The 21,737-nt window shown below is 31.8% G+C and overlaps 1 protein-coding gene across 4 annotated transcripts; it reads left to right on the plus strand.

Moving 5' to 3' along the window:
* Positions 1-1,802: 1,802 nt before the first annotated feature.
* LOC132703462 (zinc finger protein ZFP2-like) lies at positions 1,803-21,522 on the plus strand. 4 transcript variants are annotated; one of them, XM_060672730.1, is made up of 6 exons: positions 1,803-2,536; positions 11,299-11,584; positions 17,645-17,848; positions 19,766-19,935; positions 20,907-21,072; positions 21,307-21,522. In XM_060672730.1, the coding sequence occupies exons 1-6, from the start codon at positions 2,342-2,344 to the stop codon at positions 21,372-21,374; spliced, it is 1,089 nt and encodes a 362-aa protein (XP_060528713.1). In that variant the 5' UTR covers positions 1,803-2,341; the 3' UTR covers positions 21,375-21,522. The 4 variants fall into 4 exon arrangements, with proteins under 4 accessions (XP_060528713.1, XP_060528712.1, XP_060528711.1 ...); XM_060672729.1 differs by having other exon boundaries at positions 1,807-2,536; positions 17,606-17,848; positions 21,237-21,522; XM_060672728.1 differs by having other exon boundaries at positions 1,808-2,536; positions 17,606-17,848.
* The last annotated feature ends 215 nt before the right edge of the window (positions 21,523-21,737 follow it).

Raw genomic sequence — 21,737 nt, forward strand, 5'->3', positions numbered from 1 at the left:
TCTCCCTCTGTCTTATCAGTCATATTTCGAAACGCAAACTTATTTGAGACAGGTCAATGAATTTGCAAAAAGTGTTTTGAGAGATGCACTGATATGAGCCCATGTATAAAGCCGACAGCATGTTTTTTATTAGCATAATAGAGGTTGCACTTGTTACAGTCAAAGCATTTTTCGGGCTAGTGCAAAGAATAAAGTATTTTTTGCAGAAACATAAAAATGAAAAAAGTGGCCACCTAAAAAGGATCGCATATATTTTTTACTAATCCCAATTTATTATCACACAAAAACTAAAAAATATTGTTTTCAATATGTGCTGAAATTTTTTATAAAAATCATTCGGTTCCTTCATATAATTTCGCCATTGGTTCCCTGTTTAATCTCGTAGACATTTTTTGTAGAAAAACTCTTTTTTCATTTTTCATAGAATACAAAATCACAGGGTTGAAGATTTGATTATTATTTTAGAATTGGGACTGAAGCGCATTTTTTATTTTTCTCTCTTTATATTTATTTTAGTCGTTATAAAATATTTTAATTAAGAACAACGTTTAGAGTATAGGTATTTTTTAATGGTAGGTATATATATTTTTTAAGTCATTTCTGATTAGAAACAGTTAATATTTATTAAGCCTTTTGATGTTACCATATTTTTAGTTTCGCCTGTGAATTATAATTGATTGATATGTTAGAAAGTTAATTGACTTAGATATTAAAATGCCCAAAATTGTATTCGAAATATTTACTTTGACCCACGCAGTAAGTAATCTGTTTTTGGTGCAAATTCCTTCAATTCCATAGATTAAAATCTACTAACGTAACTAAACTAACCAAAACTGACTATATGAACCGTAATGTGTACCTAATTGTTAAGATTTCATATGTATTGAACATTAATTATTTCACGTCTTCGCAACATAATAATTGCAATAATAACTCAAATCTTTATAAGGGCGCATAATAAATATTTTAGATAAAAATAACAATGAAACTAAACAATCGACAATAAAAAATTGACTTAATAACATAACAATATGCGGAGTTTATAGTTAGTTCTACTCAGAGTGACCAATTAATTATTTGCAGTTTAATAATTAATGAAAAGTGTTGTGACATCAAAATGTACATTTCACTTACACAATACTAATAAAAACTACCCTAAACACTTCAGGTAAATCACAGGCGATAATATTGCAAACATCAATGAATGTTGAATAATAATTAATACTAATAAAACAACAACAATAACTAAACTCTTTGCAAATTTCAGAATATATATTTAAGGTAAAAAAGTATGAAAGAAACGAAATAATAACTAATTCCCTTCAAATTGACCACTTCACTACTGGGTACGGAGCGTAATAATTAACCAAAATCGTTGTGACATCAACAAATATTAGATGCCTACAAAACGCTAATAAAAGTTGCACTTTACAATGGGAAGGCATATGACATATGGTGACCGTCATTCAATTAATTAAGAATCAACCGAAACTGTTGTAGCGCCAAAATTATGAAATTAAGCTGCAAAACACTAACAAAAACTAACAAATACTTCAAGTAAATGAATGACGGCAATGTTACAAGGACTTCGTACATGTACATCGCACATGATCACGGTCACTCATTGCCACAGCAAATTACCCATTTAGAGGTGTGCGCGCAATGCATCATTCACGCGAATGAAACGGAAAAAAATCAATCATAAAAGTCTTTGCTTAATACCAGAGTCCGCGCGTATAAAAAAAGACATTCCCGGGTACCTTCCAAAATGCACCTGCCTCACCTTGTACTATGTTACATCGAAGTAGCTTCTCAACGGCCATTCTACCTGCCGCTCGGATCATATTCACCGACAAATGCAGAGCACCACGTGTTTTATCATAAGGGTGGGGACCATACCAACTGCAATCGGTAGCTGTTTTAAGGGTCATTGCTGGTGCTAATTCAGTGTCATTCATATAAGGCCGAAGTCAGTCGCATACAAATAGATCACAACCGGGTATGCAAGGTGCCTTTCGGACTCGTTCGCGGTTCGTCGATGATGGCTAAAGCACTGATTCGCACAAAGATTTTTTTATGGAAATTGAATACTTTGTTTATTAATCTAGATTGTCTTACGCCTAATTATACAAACAATTTGAATAATATTGTTAAGAACGCAATTTATTGCTAATCGACCTGACTCATAATCGTATAGGAAACCGTCCGCAAAAAGTGAAAAATGTCGTGTCCGCTATTTAGCGTAAAACAAAGTGGTGTATTGATACAATTAACGTAAACCGGTACGCTAAGATAAACGAAACCGTGGTGAATAATTAATTATAATCGCAAAAAAATCGCGATGGAGACTTGTGTTTTGATTCCTCGTGAATTCAGCCTTTGTGTCACCAACGCCGCTCCATGTGGGACGAATAGAGATTCCGAAGTTTCGGTGTGGTCAAATACATCTATTGGGCCGGGATCTTTATACTATCCCTTCCAGGGTACCATTAGAATTGACAAACTTGGTGTCCATGGACAACTGGACGAAAACGACGTGAGTAAATCAATTACAAGCTTAGTTCACCCTTTTCAGTTGGCGCCAAATCGGTCTTAAAGAACGTTTGTGACTGGAGGTCCAAATCTTTTGTATACGCTTTTCTTTTAAGAATTCGTTATCGTTTTATTTAGCTACTAAAAAAATTAAATATCAGATTCAGGTGTCGGGAACATTTTCATGTTATTGTTATGCATTTAACAGACACCGTTTTTTATGAAGGTACTTTATTTAATTACAAATGGGAATCACATGCGAAATACGTTTTCTGCGATTTTTTCGTTTACATTTAATCTAGAAATAGCAATGTAATTGTTAATTAAAGTTAATTTAAAATATATCGTAGTTCCTAGTTGTTATCTGCGATAACGTTTTTTATAGTTTATAAATAAAACAATTATTTGCGGAGTTCGTTGAGTAAAATGTGGAAAATTATGTTAATATAGCAAAAGAAGTGAAGAGTGGAAATTTTTTCCACAAAATTTTCACTTACAATATCCTAATGCTTCAATTATTTCCTAAAATTTTGAAAATTATCAAAAAACGTGAAGCGGCATGACTTTTATCATAGGGGTCAAGCCAGGGAAATTTCAAGTTATTAATCTCGCAGATAGAGTAGGAAGATTTTTCTGTCATATCTGTCAAAAAAATGAATTTAAATTGGATAAAAACTACTGGTGTTAAATTCTCATGAAAAGAACGAATTCTTGCCAACTTGTGTCCCCGATTTTTGAAAGAAAGAAAATAATTTCCGAACTTATTAATGTAAAAATTTTAGAAGATTAGTAAAGAGAATCATTAGATATCTTTCTAGAGGACAAAACGCTTAATTTTAAGTTTAATTAGTTACGCACAAAAACATTACTTGGGAAAAAGCTCAAAACGTAATCCTTTATTAGTATTTTTTATCTACATTTAAAAAAAAATAGCTATAACAATATAAACAATTACTGGCGTTTTGACGTTTCTTGCGAATTAATTATCACATTATTATTATTATTATTATTATTAAATTATTAAATTTTTATTGTCGCGAGTTATTTACAGTAAATGCGTTCGTGTGCAATGAACTTTAATGCAAATCTATTCTTGCTTTTGCTACTACCTGTTCTGAACGATTCGTCTTTTTTTCTTTACCGTAAATTAATCAGCCAATAAAGGTAGGCGTAAATGTGCTAGCCAATGATGAGGTAATTAGTCATTACAGCCAATAACATATTCGCAATAGTTGAAGTATTTAAAGTATTCAAAATTACAAAGTGGTAGTTAGCTACTATTAAAAACTAGATAATTGGCAACAATGCCTAAAGATCGAGCTATAAATCATCGTAATTATTAAAAACTGTTAAAGATTAGTATATGTTTCGGTGAACGGTGACTTCAAAAACTGTTTTGAAAATCTTTTCGGATATTTATAATCATTTTTCAGCCAATAAGCATTGAAAATTATATTCTAGGACAAATTTTCATAATTTAATTTTAGTTGTGTTTTTTACAAAATTATTAGGGACTTCTAACATTGCACACGTAAATTCGCACTTGTCATAAATGTCACAACGCAAATATTCATTATTAAGGAAGTAATACCCCCATAGAGCTAATATCTATTTTTTCTTTTTACAGATTGAGGAAAAATTAACATAATATCAACAAGCGCATATAGGAAGTTAACATAGCATAATAATAGTTAACAAAATGTCATTTACTACATTTTAAACAAATATTACGTACCATCGCCGGTGTTTTCTTTTCTATAATTCTCTAATTTATACTTTTTATAAATCTCCGAATTTTTTAACAGATACTGTATAATAACGCCGTTATAGACTCAACTCAATGTTAATTAACATTTTATGAGGCAAATTTTATAGAAGGTATATTGAAAAATAGGTATTCTTGATGTGTGTTATTTATTTTTCGAATTCCAAGTAAGTCTCGTTTAGTCATTTAAGATATTTGTTATTACGTGTTATTATTTAAGATATTCCTTTTTATACAGTTTTATATATCATTCTTCAAAATTAATTTTGCAAGCGAAAACTCCTGAAGAAAAATATCATAATATTCAACCAATTTTTATACGTTTGGGAGCAAAACTAGATTTTCAACAATGCTTGTGGAGCCCGGTTTGCTCGCATCTCAATTTAAAATATATCGTGGTCCACACCAACGTGTAGTTAATAAATGCGGGCAGGTTTAATGAATTTCAAAACAGGGCCGGTTTTTGAGAGGTACGTTTCGGTGTTGCAACATTATTGATATCGAAGGAAGTGATCCATCTTTTCTTAAATTTAAACTGCTTTTCGAGCTGCCTTTTGCTATGCAACAATAATTTTTCGTAACAAAAACCATTTTTTACTCTCTTTCCAGTGGACAAAAATATTTCTAAAGGTAATTGGTAATTAATTAACTTCTTTTTGTTGTAAAGCGCATGGAAAACTGCTACTAATGATCAATAAAGCGTGTCTAAATTGCAGATAAATTAGCGATATTGCACCTCTCAAAACTATAGTTTGTAATCAGTGTTCCCATGATATTTGTAAATGTATAAAAAATATACCGTTTTCCCCAAAAGCTTTCTATAGAATTGTTCGAGATTTTAAGCTTGAAAATTTTTGTTGCGAAAATCTTTGCATTATTTTTCCATACTACAAACGGTGACAGTTACATGGCGTCAATTTAAATAATCCATTTTCACGTTTTTCTTTATTGATTGTTAAGATTATTGATTAATTCCCATACTTAGTGTTTAAACAAATCTTCATTTTCAAAATACGTAACAACTTGTAATTTCCATTCAATATCTATTTCGTGAACTAACTGCGTTATATCAGTCGCTGCCTATATTGCGTGCTTTCCGGTCTTAGGTGCGCTATAGTAGGTTTACTCTGAAATTTCTAGAGCATTTAACGAAGTGTTTCGCATACCTCGGAGGCAAAATTCTTCTGCTTTGAGCCGTCGCAGATTCTGTTATCTTCAATTTTATAGTGATCTTGGCTGCTTGGGCGTGGTTGGTAGCCTCCGGAGCCTACGACGGGTTCATTAAAAAGTTAACTGTATCGTTCAAAATGATTTTATAATTTATCGTTTCGTAAATAGAACTCTGGTAGCTTTAGTTACATGCTAATATTGAAGAGTTATTTTACACAATGTGCCATATTTCGTAAAAATATTCAGGAACGAATTTTTAAGTGTCTTGTAGTTCGCAACAACATAATACCAGTCGTAAGCAATGGATTGTAAATAAATTTGGTATAGTTTGACGTAGTTTTGGCCTTTATTGCTAATGGAAGTAATGAAAGCGTGAAATTCTATTTCTGCGTTGCCGAATACTTACGGGAACAAACAACTTCCTTCAAATACACGGTGAACAATAAACGGTTTAAATTCTTACTTCTGCTAAACTAAGCAAACAAAATATACATCAAAACATTAAATTCGATATTATTTTTATAATCGCTATTTTACGTGGGATCATAATTTTTCGCTGTCAGAGATATGTCGGTCAAAAACTTCTCCCGGCGTGAGTTGTGGTATGTGAATTACCACTTAACAATTTGAAGTGGCCTTCCACCCACACCAACAGAGTGGAAACGGTGGTAGTATCAATTCATTTTATTATCTAGTGATTTGATATTCGATGAAAGCTTTTGTGATTTTTTACCCACAAGTTGGTGGGAAATGCTCGTATAATATTAGGTTTTACTTTGAACTTATTATTTCGAACCATATGGCTACTAGATATACTGAGGCCCTGAGGTGCGGGAGCTCCTCAATTTTGGCAGTATTTTCTCAAAATTAAAAAATCATTCGCTTCTCTACAAAAATGTCAAAGTCGTCTGGACTAATTAATTTTTACCGTTTTTACAGCTACTACATTATCTAACAGCTATATGTTTCAGACCAATGTAAAATGTGGTTATGTATTAATACTGTATCTTGTCAATCTCGATTTTACGTACAAGAAACGGATCCTTAATCTGTTACCCACGGTTCGAAAATGACTTCCGATTTTTAATGATAGGAATGAGGTGCAGGTGTTCCTAAAGACTTTTTCGTACCATCAGTAATGTGTTTTTTCCTTTAGAATTGTGTTCGTGAAATGCAGTAAGAGTTTCAAAGTTCATTTATGGCAGTATCCTCAGTTTTATTTTTTTTAATTTAATATTAAGTAGTTAGAGCAAGAACTTACCTTTAACAACCTAATCTTTATTTTTCTCATCAATGTTTGACGTAAAAACTAAAAAAATCTATTTATTAATTATAAAAAATGTCTGTTACATATTTTTAGTTTGCATACTCCATTTGCAATAATTTCTTTACAATTTTTCACAAAAAATGAATCTAAAAAGACAAGAAATTTAAAAGATATTTCATTTACTTCTATAACCCCGCTTCTGGGTTTTATGGAAACTTTGCTTTTGAGGAGCAATAAAAGAGAGGAACAAAACACAGAGAATTGTTTCTTGTCCGAATGGGACGCTCTCATTTTTAACAAACTAACAAAATATACTTGACACTTTAGAAACTCGCAAAAATAAGTGGCAGACGAATGGGTCAAATAAAATTTAAACAAAACCTAACGACCCATGTTTTTTATATAATCTAGCACAGATAAAATAGGCAGCAATTACTTTGCATAGTAAATGCTTCTACCAAATTAAATAAAAAATATCCACAAGGACAAAATTAAGCAGTGCAAAAAAATGAACAAAGAGTTCCAGGTATCATAATTAAAAAATTATGGTTATATTAAACCTTTTTCTTACACGACTAAACCGTTTCATACGCGAAAAATATTCTTGACTGCTTGATATGCTTAATCGAATGTTACAGTTTGTCAGGTGCAAGTTTTAAATGTTATGGCTAGTTTACACTTTGATAGGTAACAAGGGCCAGTTTGTACTGCTAGAGCTTAGTTGTCAAATTGTAAGTCGATCCTGCAAGTGAGTAGTGTTAAGTCAGAAATGCAAGTAAATCCAAATCTGTCAAAGAAACTTCTACCCAACACAATCGCCAAAGCGGATATAAAATTTTATTCGATAAAACTAAAATTCTTGCATGTAATCAATTCTTGTACCAACGAAAAATCTATCTATCTAAATTCACGCCCTTCCTTGAGCTCCTCCCTCCTAAAACAATATATAAAAGCCAACAGGATGGTTGTCGAAACGTCAGAAAGTTCGACTCAACAAGACCCGACGCAGAAGTTTTGTAAATAAATCCAAATCAGGCTTTTCAATTACAAGTGTTAAGTGTTAAATGATAACTTAACAGGTCAAGAGATCACTTATTGCTGGATACTCACACTATCGACATGGCGAATGGATTTGTAATTTCACACTACCTCTACATACCTACAGTACTAATGATTGTGTAGATCGAATATTTCTCAATAATTAATGCTTAACATGTTTTGTTACCATTTGACACTTATGACTTCTACTGACTTCTACTTAACATACATGTATTATAACATGTTAAGTAGACTTGGTTGCATTTACTCACACTCAACACTACTCACTTAACGGATCGATTTCCAATTTGATAAGTAAGCAATAACACCTATACTTTACTACTAATCAAAGTGTAAATCGGTCATTTTGGTTATAACAAATTCTCGACACCGAGAGTTCGAAATAGCATGAAGATCGAAAGACGTTTTTCTTCGGCCGCGCTTGTACCATAGTATCCTTACTAACATATTAAACCTTTGCAAGAAGAAGTCTATTACAGCCTCGAGGTTTAAACAGCTACCGAGCCAGCATCAGGCACGCACAATCCATCAATTTTATAATGGTCTGATGGTTTACATAATTATAATAATAAAAAAAATACAGATCCCGAGGCTACCAATACGCTGGTAATTATTTAAACTAAGCATTTTATGCAAGCGACATTCTATGCTAGTCTGCCGAGAAAATTTAAATATTTATTTGTTTTTGGTAAAGGTAAAATGGAAGTTTTATTATGGAAATAGTTATCAAAGACGAACGAGAAATGTACTTGAATAATAACAAATAAATGTAAAATGTTTTGATGAATATCATTAGTTAGTACACTGTCATATATAACTTTACTTAAAACCTACTTAACCAAACACTTTCAGGAAGTCGAGTATATGGCTGCATCTTGGTGAAGCTATTGGCTGCATTCGGAATGTTAATACTTATAGCACACTTAATCGTAATCTACTCACTCGAGGAACTGAACCCTGACTAAGGGATAACCTTTGTAAAGTTGTCATTCGGTTTTCGCGAAATGCGAATAGTAAGAAAAAGGAAGAACTAGCTTAATCAAAAATTCAATGGTTATTCTTAGTTAAAACTAAAAAATGTCGAACTTACATTGTCTTTATTTAACCGGATTACACAACGGTTTACTCATAATATTTCGCACAGACAGTTCACTAGTCGTCTGATCATCATACTATAACATCCACAGAAAATATTTATTTTATTAATATGTGAAAGATTACAGATTAAAGTATTACACAACTTCTTAATTATCAAATCAATTCTCCAACCTTACTACTTTATATTAACATCTAGTGCAATAATATCGGAAGTATTCTCCGCTAAATAGATTTTTTAATACCTCTAATGGGAACCAATATGGCATGTTTAGCTCCAACTTATCCACAATCAAATTTTTGCTAATTTTCACCTTACGTTTTTTTTGTTACTTTCAATTTTTAAAAAAAAAATAACATAAACATGCATAAAAGTATAAAAAATAAATTTAATATTTATATATAATAGTTATTTAATATTACTATTTATTATTTAATATTACTATTTACAAATCTTCTGTTGTTGATTAATCGAAATTGCTGACGTTTCGCCAATTATCCTATTGGCTTCTTCAGACTTTAATTGAAATTGAAACAGTTTCAAGAAACTAACAGGATGATTGACGAAACCCCAGAAAGTTGGATTAATCAACAGCCTACGCAAGAGGAACCCAGAAGATACAAACGATTTTAACCTGTGCGATTTTCCGAGCTGATAGGGTTGGATTTGGTGTCTAAGCTTTTAGCAGTTCTATAACCTGAAATCCACTGAGCATGGCTGCCGCATTTGCTTGGTTAGAAAAAGCAACGGATCGCGACCTAACAGCACGTAAAATCGCACAAATTATTTGAAAAGTTGACGTAAATATTAATGAGCAGGATGATTGACGAAATATCAGCAAGTTCGATTTATCAGAAACCGACGTACGAGGAACACTTGCTTGTTTATGTGATTTTTTGTTTAAAAATTTTAAATAACAAAAAAAACTGTAAGTAGTCTGTGGAACTTTCTTTGAAAAATTGTATTATATTTTATGAAATGAGCTAAATAAATTGTGAACAGCTCAAAATAAAATATTGGAGCTGAATCTTAAAAAATAAGCTGCTATAACTTTTAGGTTCTTCATTTTCTTTTTGCTGCTATATTATAAAATATTTAATGACATTTTATGGAGTGAGTTACATAAAACATTAATGCTGAACGTTAGAAAATAAGCAAACCTAACAATAACCCTAAGCCTTAAATTATTTAATTTTATTACTGTTATTTTAACAAAATGCCATGAGTATTTGTTTTTTTTTTAAATACATTTTGCAAAAAGAAAGGCCCTTACTGTCAATTTTATGGGTGACATGACGCAAATTCAAGGAGCCTTGGAAATGGAAACTTCTCAAAAGAGAGAATTTATGCACGATTTTGAGAAGATGGCTAAGTGTCGCGGAATGGTGTAGGTTTTGTCATTGTGTTACTTCTGTATAGACCGATTTTTAAAAACAACAACACGAGAACTGAGAAACGTGTTCCAGGAAGTACATACTGCTGAAAATTTTATTCGTTCAACCGTTATCGTGGGGTAAACTCGAATCACGACTTTTGTAAGCATATGAATATAGGAACAACTGTGCTTTTCAATCTTGAATCCCAGTTTGGAATTTACCAAGGTTCTGGAAATATTCGTTGGTGGAAAGAACTAATGCTGTATCGGCTGGAGAACCAACCTCATTCTACCTCATCACTGGTAGATCAATCAGAACCATTTTTTTCTTAAATATCAAACATTATTGGAAAATTTCATAATAAAACGTTTATAACAAGTGTTTATATGGTCTATGAGTCTATATAACGTAGAATACTTAATATTTGTCTCGTTTTCTTGAAACAAAGAAAACAAAATAAAATAAAGAGAAATAGAAATATTTCATAAAAATTTAAGCAAATGCAGAACAAAAAATATCAACGTCAAAAGAACTTTTTTGTGAAAGAGACAAAAATGAAATCCAAACAATGGAAAAGTGAATTCTCCTGCGGATAGTGCGATGACGGCCATATTGTGAGTGCTGATACTGACACCAATAAAATTGCCGATAAAGACTGCTTCTACGTAGTAATAGTTTTTAATTATCTTTTTATATGTTATTGTAATCGACGTTTGTATTTGAATGTGGAGAATCCTAGAGTTCGTTGTGATGCATATTAGATTTTAAATACTTGAGTAAGTATCAGTTAATTAATGTCTTTATCAATAACTAATATGTATAAAATTTCGTGTTCGTAAAATTTCCTTAAATATTAATATTTTTAAAGTGGGGAGAAGGACAGCAAATATTGTGTTGCCTACACGGGAGGCAAACACTTTAGCGACGGAGCTTATTTGTTGATTGCACGTTCAAAAAGTGTTTGCTCACAAATTTGATGTCAATATCTAAACTAAAGCACCGATCAAGGACTAAACTATCGTTTTTATTTCAGGTTCGTCATAGGTTCGGCTGCTATGACAAAGTTTCTTTCGATATTACTTGTGGAAAAGTACGACATTGTAACTGGATTAGATTCCTCAGGGTGTCTCCAGTTTTTAGCGCGTCGGTTAATATCATATCGACGAAGGTTGGGGGAGAACCGGTGTATAGATGTGTGAAACCTGTTCTACCTCACACCGAACTACTTGTTCATTACTTGCCCGAAAAACCAGAAGAAATGTTTTTCGCTAAAATGAGAACTTCGTTGTATAGGCAAACAATGGATTTATTATTGGAAGGTAAGCTTTACTTTGGTTTTTCTTAGTGAAAAAAAATACTGCTCATAAAAACCTAGCAACCGCAAGCCAAACCGTAAATTTATTGTTGCCAAGAACTAACCAAAATATTGTTCTGTATTCATCAAGGCTCAATGAGCATATAAACAAAACTACTATCCGAATCATAATTTTAAAATATCATTTTTTCTTACTGCATTTTCAATAACAATTTATTATTGAATATTATTCAACAATACTATATTATACAACAAGTGTGGCAAACGGCATTTAAGTCACGAGTTTATTTAGCACGAGCGGAGCAAGTGTTTAATAAACTGTCCTACTATATAACTATATTTACTTACATTTTGCTTCTTGGATTATGCTTTTAAGTGTTATTGATTCGTTTTTGAGTTCGTTTCCAATAGTTCAAAATGTTATTTATTGACGAGTTGCCTCTGCTCGTTACTCCCTAATGCCAGTTTGGCAGTATGTTATTTCAGAAAGATTTATGCTGCTACCATAATTTCAATTCGCTGAAAATTATGCAAAACCTGCCGCTCTTGTTAAAGCTTTACATAATTATCAACATATTGCAGGAATTCTACATTTTTGTTACACTAATTAACACTCTCTCATAATTCGTAAATTTATAAAAAAATGAAAAATTTATTTATACATTATATATTATAAACATAATAAAATATAAGCATAATTGTTCTCGCGATTTTTATGGAATTATTCGTAATTTGGCAAACAAAACACCGCGGATAATTAACCAGAAAAGAGTTTCGCTTTAAATTGCAAACGCAACTGTTCGTTCAGTTGTTTGGATACGGGGCAAAATTACGATTTTTCAAATGCGGCTTTGCATCTAAAAACTCGGTAGCAGACAAAGGGAGTAGCCGGCAAAACGTCAACCGGTTCCATACAATTCCATGTCAGAATATGTTAGGGTTCCTATATTTGCATTCAATAGTACCATAATCCATTCGAAGTTTGTCCCGCCCAAGAACCATTACGAGTTTTATTGACATAAAAACCAGAAATCTTTCCAAGAGGACAGAAAACTGAAAAAGGTAAATCCTATCGTAAAACTTACTAAAAATTATATCCCACGGCTCGTACAAGCAAAACGCAACCCGACATTTGTGTAGCCACCTTATTAACAGGTTGCAGCGGCAGGTGCTTCACTGCCATAAGTACAGAATTGAAGAACGACATGACACGTTCTCTGCTTAGGGGCCGCTAGCGCCAATAGCGTTCTTCGAAGCAAAGCCTGAAAGACGTATTTCGTTTAATCTGCGATCAGAAGGGCAGGAGCATTATACTTTTTAGTTTTCCAATTTTTTGTTTATCTGTATTTAGATGCCACCAACTTTGATTGGTTTATCGTGAGATATTTTTTGACCGTTGGATTTTATCCTATTTAGATCCTTCTCTAGATGCTAATGCTTACATTTTTGAAATCGGAACCGTAAGGAATGTATTTGTAAAAATATTGAATACATGATAAAACCGATTTACGTAATAGTAATATCGGCTGCCGCGAGTGTCCCCAGCGAATTGTAGTATGATATTCCAATATTTATTTTTTTTACATTCCATTAAATAATTAAATGTGTTGAATGATTTATTAAAGCTTTCCCCGAATTTATTTTTAAGGGACTACAAAAACCTCTACATAGAAGCGAATTATTCTTTCGCTAAGTTTAGAATGTTGCGGGGCAATACCCATTATTGTTTCTAATTCTTATTTGGTCGTATCAAAGTTTATTGCCAGATGTTCTAGGGATTACATCTTCTACCATGCCGATTCTTTGTTACACGTGTGCACACGGGGATTATTTTTTAGAGGCTCCTTTTAAAAAACTTTTAAGGTATTTTCTACGTATCTGCCATCTTTGAGGGGAAGAAAATTAAAATCATTCTTTGGTCTAATTTTAATTAAAATTTTCAACGGAATGGAAAAAGTATTTGACTTTGACCTTTTGGTTGCATTTTAAGCAGTCATTGAGAAGTTGGAGTATGTGCAATCCTTTATTAGTTTTGTTTTATTTTTTTTTAATATTAAAGGGGGAGATAGGTATTCCTTAACTGAAATATTCATGCGATGCTCCACAAAAATTTCAAGAGGAGAAAACGACATAACTTATGCTTTATTTTTGATCAAAAACTGAACAAGCTGCGACAAACAGACAATTCTTGGAACTTTAACACGATATATTAGGCTTGCTTATTCTGCTTAATTTTGCATAATATCCAAATCCAAATTTGAAAGTATTGGTGCGGAAATACGGTAAAATTAATACATCTCAGACGCCTATGACATATTCGTACAATGGGCAATAATCTTGTGCACATCCCATTTTAAATAGCGATCTCGACACACTTAACTTTTTTTCCTGAAAATGTAATGGAGTCTGGGCATGTTTTGAAAAAATAAGACAATAAACAACCACAGCTACACAGGTTTGATCGAATAGCCCTCATCATTTCACATTTACGTTAGAGTACCAATATCCCAACCGGGTTAGATAATTATTTTTGGAGTAACACATTTTATTTGCACGATATTTAATTAAGCCGTACTGACCAAACCAGTATGGCGCATTCAAACGGTTTTGTTATATAAGGAACAGTCATTAACTTCTTGATCAGCAATGAAATAGAACAGAATGTTTTCCAAAACGCTCTGATCTTTTTATTTTATTTTTTTTATTTTATCCTTTATCCAAAAATAAACATAATAAAGTGCCTCTACTCAAAAATATAAAGTAGACTTATATACTGAAAAGAGATTACGGTTAGTAAGTTAGCTAGAATAAAACATGTTATCTACTCGATATCGTAAAAAACAGTAAAAATATTAACAAGAACGTTACAAGCTGTAATCTTTCATAAAACTTGACTGCTTATTTTTTAAAATATTTTTAGCGGCAAGGTAAATATAATAGTAATATAATATAAATATAAAAATAAATATAAATGTAATAGGTCGCACTGTCTTCCAAACATCGAGGAATATGTATCTGAGATAAGAATCAACAAAATTTGTAGCCAAACGCATAAGTATCTCCGGAAAAACAAATTAATACCAAATGTTCATTAATTAAGAAGTAAATAATTTGATAATGTCATTACCGAGAGTTTATTACCGACATAAGTTTCTCAAATGTTTCCGCAACGTTGTCCTTTTATTGCCAATAGTATAATATTTCAAGTAAATCTTTTTCTCATTTCTAATAACGATGTTTGATTGCGCAACTGTTTATCGCAGTCCCGGTGTAAGTACCACTGCCAGTGAGTATCCCTTTTTATTCTTTTACACTTCTGGGTATCTCTAAGTTTAATCATGCGTCAGTAAGCCGTAAGCTGCAGCTTTTGCAGCCTTGTAGCGGCTTTTCCCGGTATTTGATATAACTATTGAAAATTTGTTCGACAATAAACTACTAAATTCCAATATATATTTTTTTATTTTTCGCAAATATTGTTTACATTTATACTTCCATGCAGAGCTGCTGAAAAGAAACTGATCAGTGATAGTGATGCGAGTTACTTCCTACGTTATCCAATCGGACACAAAAATCACGTAGTTTTCAAACAATATCTCAAAAATTCTATATAAAACTAATTTTGTTTTCTTTTTCGTTTTTAGTTTCTTTTTTTATGATTTTTTGTAGAATGGCAGAATGGCTAATAAACAGCGATGTACATTCCTATCAATCAATCAAAACCTCTCATTCATTATTCTATATAATGAGACATCATGAGTGTTTCATTTTTAAAGTTGCAAACAAACTCGCAGAATTAATTCCATATCGATTTTATGACATTTTTGGTTTTAACGTTAAATCTAACCACGCAGATCGCCTGATTTTACGTCCATGGATTTTCAACTCTGCAGCGGTAAATTAATAACGCAACATTATTTTCAACACTACCCAATTATGCCGGGATACGTGCGGAAAGTGTCACTTTAAAACGTCAAAACGTCATTTCGCGCGTTTCCGGTATATGAATTACGGGTTTGGGAGCACTCGGTAGATTTCAGGCATGGTATTTCCTCTTATTTTGAAGTATACGTCACACATCACCCAATGAATATATTCGTGCTGTGTTGCAAAAATATACCCTAAACCTGGACGCGATTTTCAAAGCATTGTATGTAATATGTTCAGTAACTCACTTATTAATCACTCGCCTCACTGCCCTTCGTTGGTGCCAAATCAAATTCGTGACGAAAATGTCTTTTATCAAACTTATTGCATAAGAAACTATTAAGTGATAAACGCCTATGCAGTAGACATAGCACAATTTTTTAAAAATGTTGCTTTCCATATTTTTTATATTTGATATTTTAATGTAATTTTTAACAGTCCTTAAAACAATAATTTTGTTTTTAGAAATAAAATGAACATAGCAAATGCCAAAAATTCCTTTTAATTGGTATATAACACTATAATGAGAACATGAAATCAAAACAGAAAAGCTGGGAAAATTTTGAAACAAGAAATACAAAATTAAAGTAAACGAAATCGTTACACTAACCGCTTCCATATTATGATAACGCTGAATAAACTCGGTTTAGTATTCTAACGAACCTTCAATATTCGTCAAAACCGTAGAAAATAAACAATCGATGTCATAGAATTAAATTATATATCACACATACATAATGCATGTACCCTGAAGAAACCTATTATGATTTGGAAGTTATTTTTTGGATTTGATTTTGATTGAGGGTATGCGGACACACTTCAAAAATAGACAGAGTGTCTAGTAATTCGAAATCAATTAAAACCTAAAGTTTGTAGTTCAAGGCGGTCTATCTATTCGAGGATTTGCGTATATATAAAACTGCAACCTTCAACTTCAACAAAAAATGAATGGACATATTTATACTTTTGTTCAAAGATGTAATCTATTTAAATTGTGTTTTTCGGCGGGCAGATATGCACATGTCGAGGAATATATTCACGCAATGCACGAGGTATCAAAATCAAATTTTAATTCCTTAACAAACATAACAGAACTAGATTCGGAATTTTACAAAAATGTATCTTTTGGAACGGTCATATGACCTTTGCTCCTAAGACGTAAGAAGTATTCGACAAAGGCATTCTTTTGTATACTGAGATAGTTGATTCTTCTTCTTCTTCTTCGTGTCTCTATGGGATCGTTTCTCGCTCGAAATTTGTGAGCCCCTGTTCATCCATTTGTTGAGATCACCCACTCATGGCTTGCGCAAAGACATAAGTAGTTACATATTATAGATGTTGATAGGTACAGTTGCCATTTATATTTTGCATTACCCTGCAGAGAATATTGAAGAGGTTGGGCAAAAAAAATTACATAAAAGCTGTATGGATTATCTATATTATCTTTTGAACGTAACAATAAAAACAAATGAGCGCCACAAATGTAAAAACACAATCTTCCTTTTTTTAAAGGTATACTTATTTTTAATTTAATTAATTATGTTTAACTGTATATTTTTACTTAAGATGAAAGGTTTAACCGTTTTTGAAATAACTTTAGTTTATTCGAAAAAATAATCACCATCACTTAAATAAGAAAAATGTGAAATATTTTAGCTTTTTCATTGAAACAAAGAAAATGTATCGCAAGTTCCAGGTGAATATATACCGAATATTGAAACATGTGTTATTTCAAAAACGATCGAACCAAATAGAGACAAACTATATATTTTGGAAATCGGGATACAAATGACTCATCCCGAATAAAAATATGGCATATTAATACATAAAAATGTACAAAAAAGCGAAGTTGTAGTTTTTTATCTTTACGACGTTCATTTGTTTTCATTAATATGGTCAGAAGATAATACAGGAAAAATCATACAACTTTTACAAAAAAGGTTTTATCTAGCCCTTTTAATGAACTCTGTAGGTGAGTCAAAATGTAAATTAAATTATTGTTTTCTTTTTCGTTAGTTGGGTTATTATTAGGTACTAGCTTTCAAATTAGTTAAATCTGAAAGCTATATTGTTAAGCTATTATTTATTTATCGCGTTATAGATTCCCCGTTGGATCTTTCAATGTCTCTTCTATCGAAAGCGCTTAGAAGATCGTCCGCCACGACAGAGGACGAATTAAGATCGGTATCGGGAGATAGCCTATGCTCGCAAGGAGATCCTTGCGAAAACGAAGTGCAAGATACGAAAACGAAACCAAGGGAGAGAACGCGCCTACCTTGCGGAATTTGCAGTAAAATTTTTGACCGCCCTTCATTGTTAAAAAGACACATGCGAACACATACAGGTAATAACCATTTATTTATTACTTTTATTCACGATATTTATACTTAAATAAAAAAAGTGGGGTAAAACGGGAAGTAGGAACTTGCTGAAAATTTGGCCATTTAGTTAATTGACCCTGTTCTATCGCTTTAAAATACTTTGAGTCTTACCACTATTATCTGATAGTAACTACCATTTTTCTCTCCTCTACTAGCTTATGATTTTTATAAAATATTTGCCTATACTATCTCTTAATTTCGTTCAGAATGACTATATTTTCAAAGCATCTTGGATACTGGTTCTGCCTAGGGTGAAATCTTCTGCAATGTATAGAGTGGCCCGTTTAAAAGCCTATACCTTATATATACCTTATCTGGAAACCTGCGGGGATTACAAAAAAAAATTAAAAACAAAAGTTGTTTCTATTAAAATGACCTTTTTTTTATTTTCCTAATCGTCCCTTTTTTGTATACTGGGTGGTAAAACAAAGTTACATTTCTTTAAACAGAACACCCTACATTTTATTGCATTTTTGGATAGTCCCTTCAAAGACAAATTCAACGATATATATGAGTCTGTGATGCACCGTTTCTATCTAATTAGCGATCATCTTCAGAATTCAGGTTATATTTAATCCATCAACGTTGGCTTGTTTATTAAGTTTTGAAACTTTTTTTTAAAGATACGCGGTGTTGCCACGTTTCGCAATATGATACTTTTCTCAACTTTCTTAAATTGAGACACATTGTATATTATTGAATTTTCGAATACCTACTTTAATAGCAATTAAGAATCTTATAAATAAGGTCCTTAAATGGAAAAAAACTTTTAAACAATATTCATATTCTTAATAATATAGCCCACATGCCTTTAAAAAATATATAGAATACTGCCTGTTGAAAGACAAAAACACAAAATTGATGATATTATTAATTTTGACATATTCATTGTTTTCAAAACAATAGTAGTTCTCTGTTGTGGTAAATATTACTGATTTTTTGACAGGTGTATTATAATATTTTAAGCGTATTTTTTAGGACTTCCGCTATTTTCCCCTCTTAAACGGGCCAGCCTGTACAATGTGAGGTCCAGTTTTCGTTGTGATTACGTGGTACCTCAGTTTTTGATAGAGACATTGTGGTTTTCACAAAACTGCGCTCGACTTTCGTGAAACAAAAGATGCCGAGCGAACATTATTTTTGAGATATAGAGTGAAACAGAAAATTTTAGCCATTTTAAACGCACTATATTGTAATGACGTCATAAAAACGGGATGTTATAGATTTTATTACGCATAATCCATATACTTATTTAGATTTTTTGAAAAATATGCACTTTTTAATATGTCTTTTAAGTAAGTCGTACATGCCAATTAATTTAGCAATTCCAAATGTATCAAAATTACGAAATAATGGTATGTAATATATATAATTAGTGTTTGATTTATCATATTAAAATTTTGATAAAATATATTAAAAATGTTTCTTACATTGCAAAATTAGTAAAATTAAATAAATAATAACATTAAATTTAAAATATTGAATAAGTTAAGCTATTTGCATTTCTTTGGGTTAAACGGAAAAGCCGCACAATTATGAACCCCCTTAAAAAATAATCTCGGTAAGCAAAACTATCTACTAATCCCAAAGAGTTGTCAGGGCGTAGTAAAAATAATCCGTCCGTTTCCTAGCTAGCTAAATTATTCTTTATGTCTGGTGCTCTTTGTTGGAGATTTACATTCTTGACTTATCTAATGGGACATATCACCATTTTTTTCTACCATTTAAATAATAAAAAAATGAAAAATTTTAAATTTACTAGAGCACAACTGTATTTTTTGTTAGCTAATTATTTATTATTATTTATTATTATTATTATTAAGCTTAGTCTTTCGGTGTTACACCTTTTTGCTCTAAATCTAAATTTGACATTATTTTAGGAGAAAAGCCCCATGTCTGTAAAATATGCTATAAAGGATTCAGCACCTCATCGTCACTGAACACGCACAAACGAATTCATAGCGGTGAGAAGCCTCACCAGTGCCCTGTATGTCAAAAGAGATTTACTGCGTCTTCGAATTTGTATTACCATAGAATGACACATATTAAGGTAAGGTATATTTTTCCTAATTTGCAGAATATTTTCATTTATAAGTGCAATGGCAACTCGGAATAAATTCCTTTAATTTATATGTATTTAAATGTCCACAAAAGAGATGATAATGATTATAAAGTTTTTTAGAAGTGAAAAAATTGGTATGTAAATTTGTACAGGGTGCACGCGGGATATGCGGGATGTTAGATAGATAGAAAAGATCAATATTTTACTTGTTTCTTAAGCAATTATTTTCATTTTTGATATGAAGATATCGATAGCTAGGTGGCGCATATTTTGTTGAGGGTTTTACAAATCATAGGCGTACAGAAAGGAAACTCATATGGATGTAGAACAAACTTGTTTAACTTCAAAAATAATGTCATAAATTTTTAGATGGCCAGTACTGGCCATTTCTAATTTCTAATACGATGTGCCTCATCTACCCCGCAAAAACGATCAAAGGGTCCAGTGTTAAAATTAATGTTTGCCCGCTGTTGCCTTTGAAAATGTTTGATTTATTCAAAAATCTAAGAAATTATTGAGCGAAATTATCTCAAGGGTTAAGTGAATATTAAATATCAATTATAATATAAATTAATTACCTTTTTTTGTTTAAGACCTAAAAATGTGGAATAGGTTGTTGTTTTAAATGTCGTATGATTTGTCACATTTTGAGAGACAAAAATGTAAAGTTTTATTAATACAATTGATTGCAGCTAGCGTCCGTACTACGTTGAAAAAACAAACTAACTATGATAACGAATGTTTGAGACTTCCTTATTTTTTTATTTTGGACACTCCGGAAAATTTAACTTCTGAAAATGGCATTTAGCTAAGCAATACTGCCTACTTATTTATCGAAAAGAAACAACAAGATAATTGTTGGTTCCAGTTTTCGTATTTGTATTATATAATTCTACCTTAAATCCATATATAAATTCGAAACTGCCATTTTCCGTTAATGTACTGATTTTTACTTTCAGGAGAAACCCCATAAGTGTCACCTGTGCAGCAAATCATTTCCAACTCCCGGAGATTTAAGATCTCATATGTACGTCCATTCTGGTTTGTGGCCCTACAAATGTGAGTTTTGTTCCAGAGGCTTCTCGAAGCAGACAAACCTAAAAAATCACTTGTTCTTACACACAGGTAGACCGATAACTATAATTCTAAATTTTGATTAATAGTCAAGTGTCAATAATAGTTAAAAAAACTTTAAGTTAATGTACATTATCCGCTCAAATTGCAAAGTTCTTTTTTTCCATTTAAATGATTCTCGATCGATTTTGAAAAAAGAAAATACTCTCTTGAAGTGGTACAATTGGACCAGACGTATCGCTAGAACCACAAACAACAAACTTATGGACAAGATGAATATTTTAGAAGTCTGCCGCAACAACATAAAAACAGGATATAGACAGCAGAGAGTTGAGACGCAGAAAGAGACATGAGTGAACAGTGAATGCACAAAAGATTGGCGACGATGTTACGAAGATAAACTAATTGCTAAGTAGTTAGAAATGAGTTCTTGTATCAAAAATCCATGTTCTACTGTAGCTGCCGTTTAATGATGATATTATTACTATGTCAAATAGTATGTAAGTATGTACAAAAACTTTGTTATTCCTTTTTTATTAATTATAAATTAATAAACATTAATTTAGGTATTGTTTGAGGTTTCCTTATTGTCGACGGATCTTAACCTTTCATCAAAAGAAAAAAGAGTGTCATTGCACTCTTACGAACTGCAATTAAATGTTCGCAAATGAAAGGAACCGCTTTTATATATGGATTGCAACAGAAATTAAAAAGTT

This window comes from Cylas formicarius, unplaced genomic scaffold (assembly GCF_029955315.1).
Source record: "Cylas formicarius isolate icCylForm1 unplaced genomic scaffold, icCylForm1.1 PGA_scaffold_6__28_contigs__length_40554024, whole genome shotgun sequence".
Taxonomy (NCBI): Eukaryota; Metazoa; Arthropoda; class Insecta; order Coleoptera; family Brentidae; genus Cylas; species Cylas formicarius.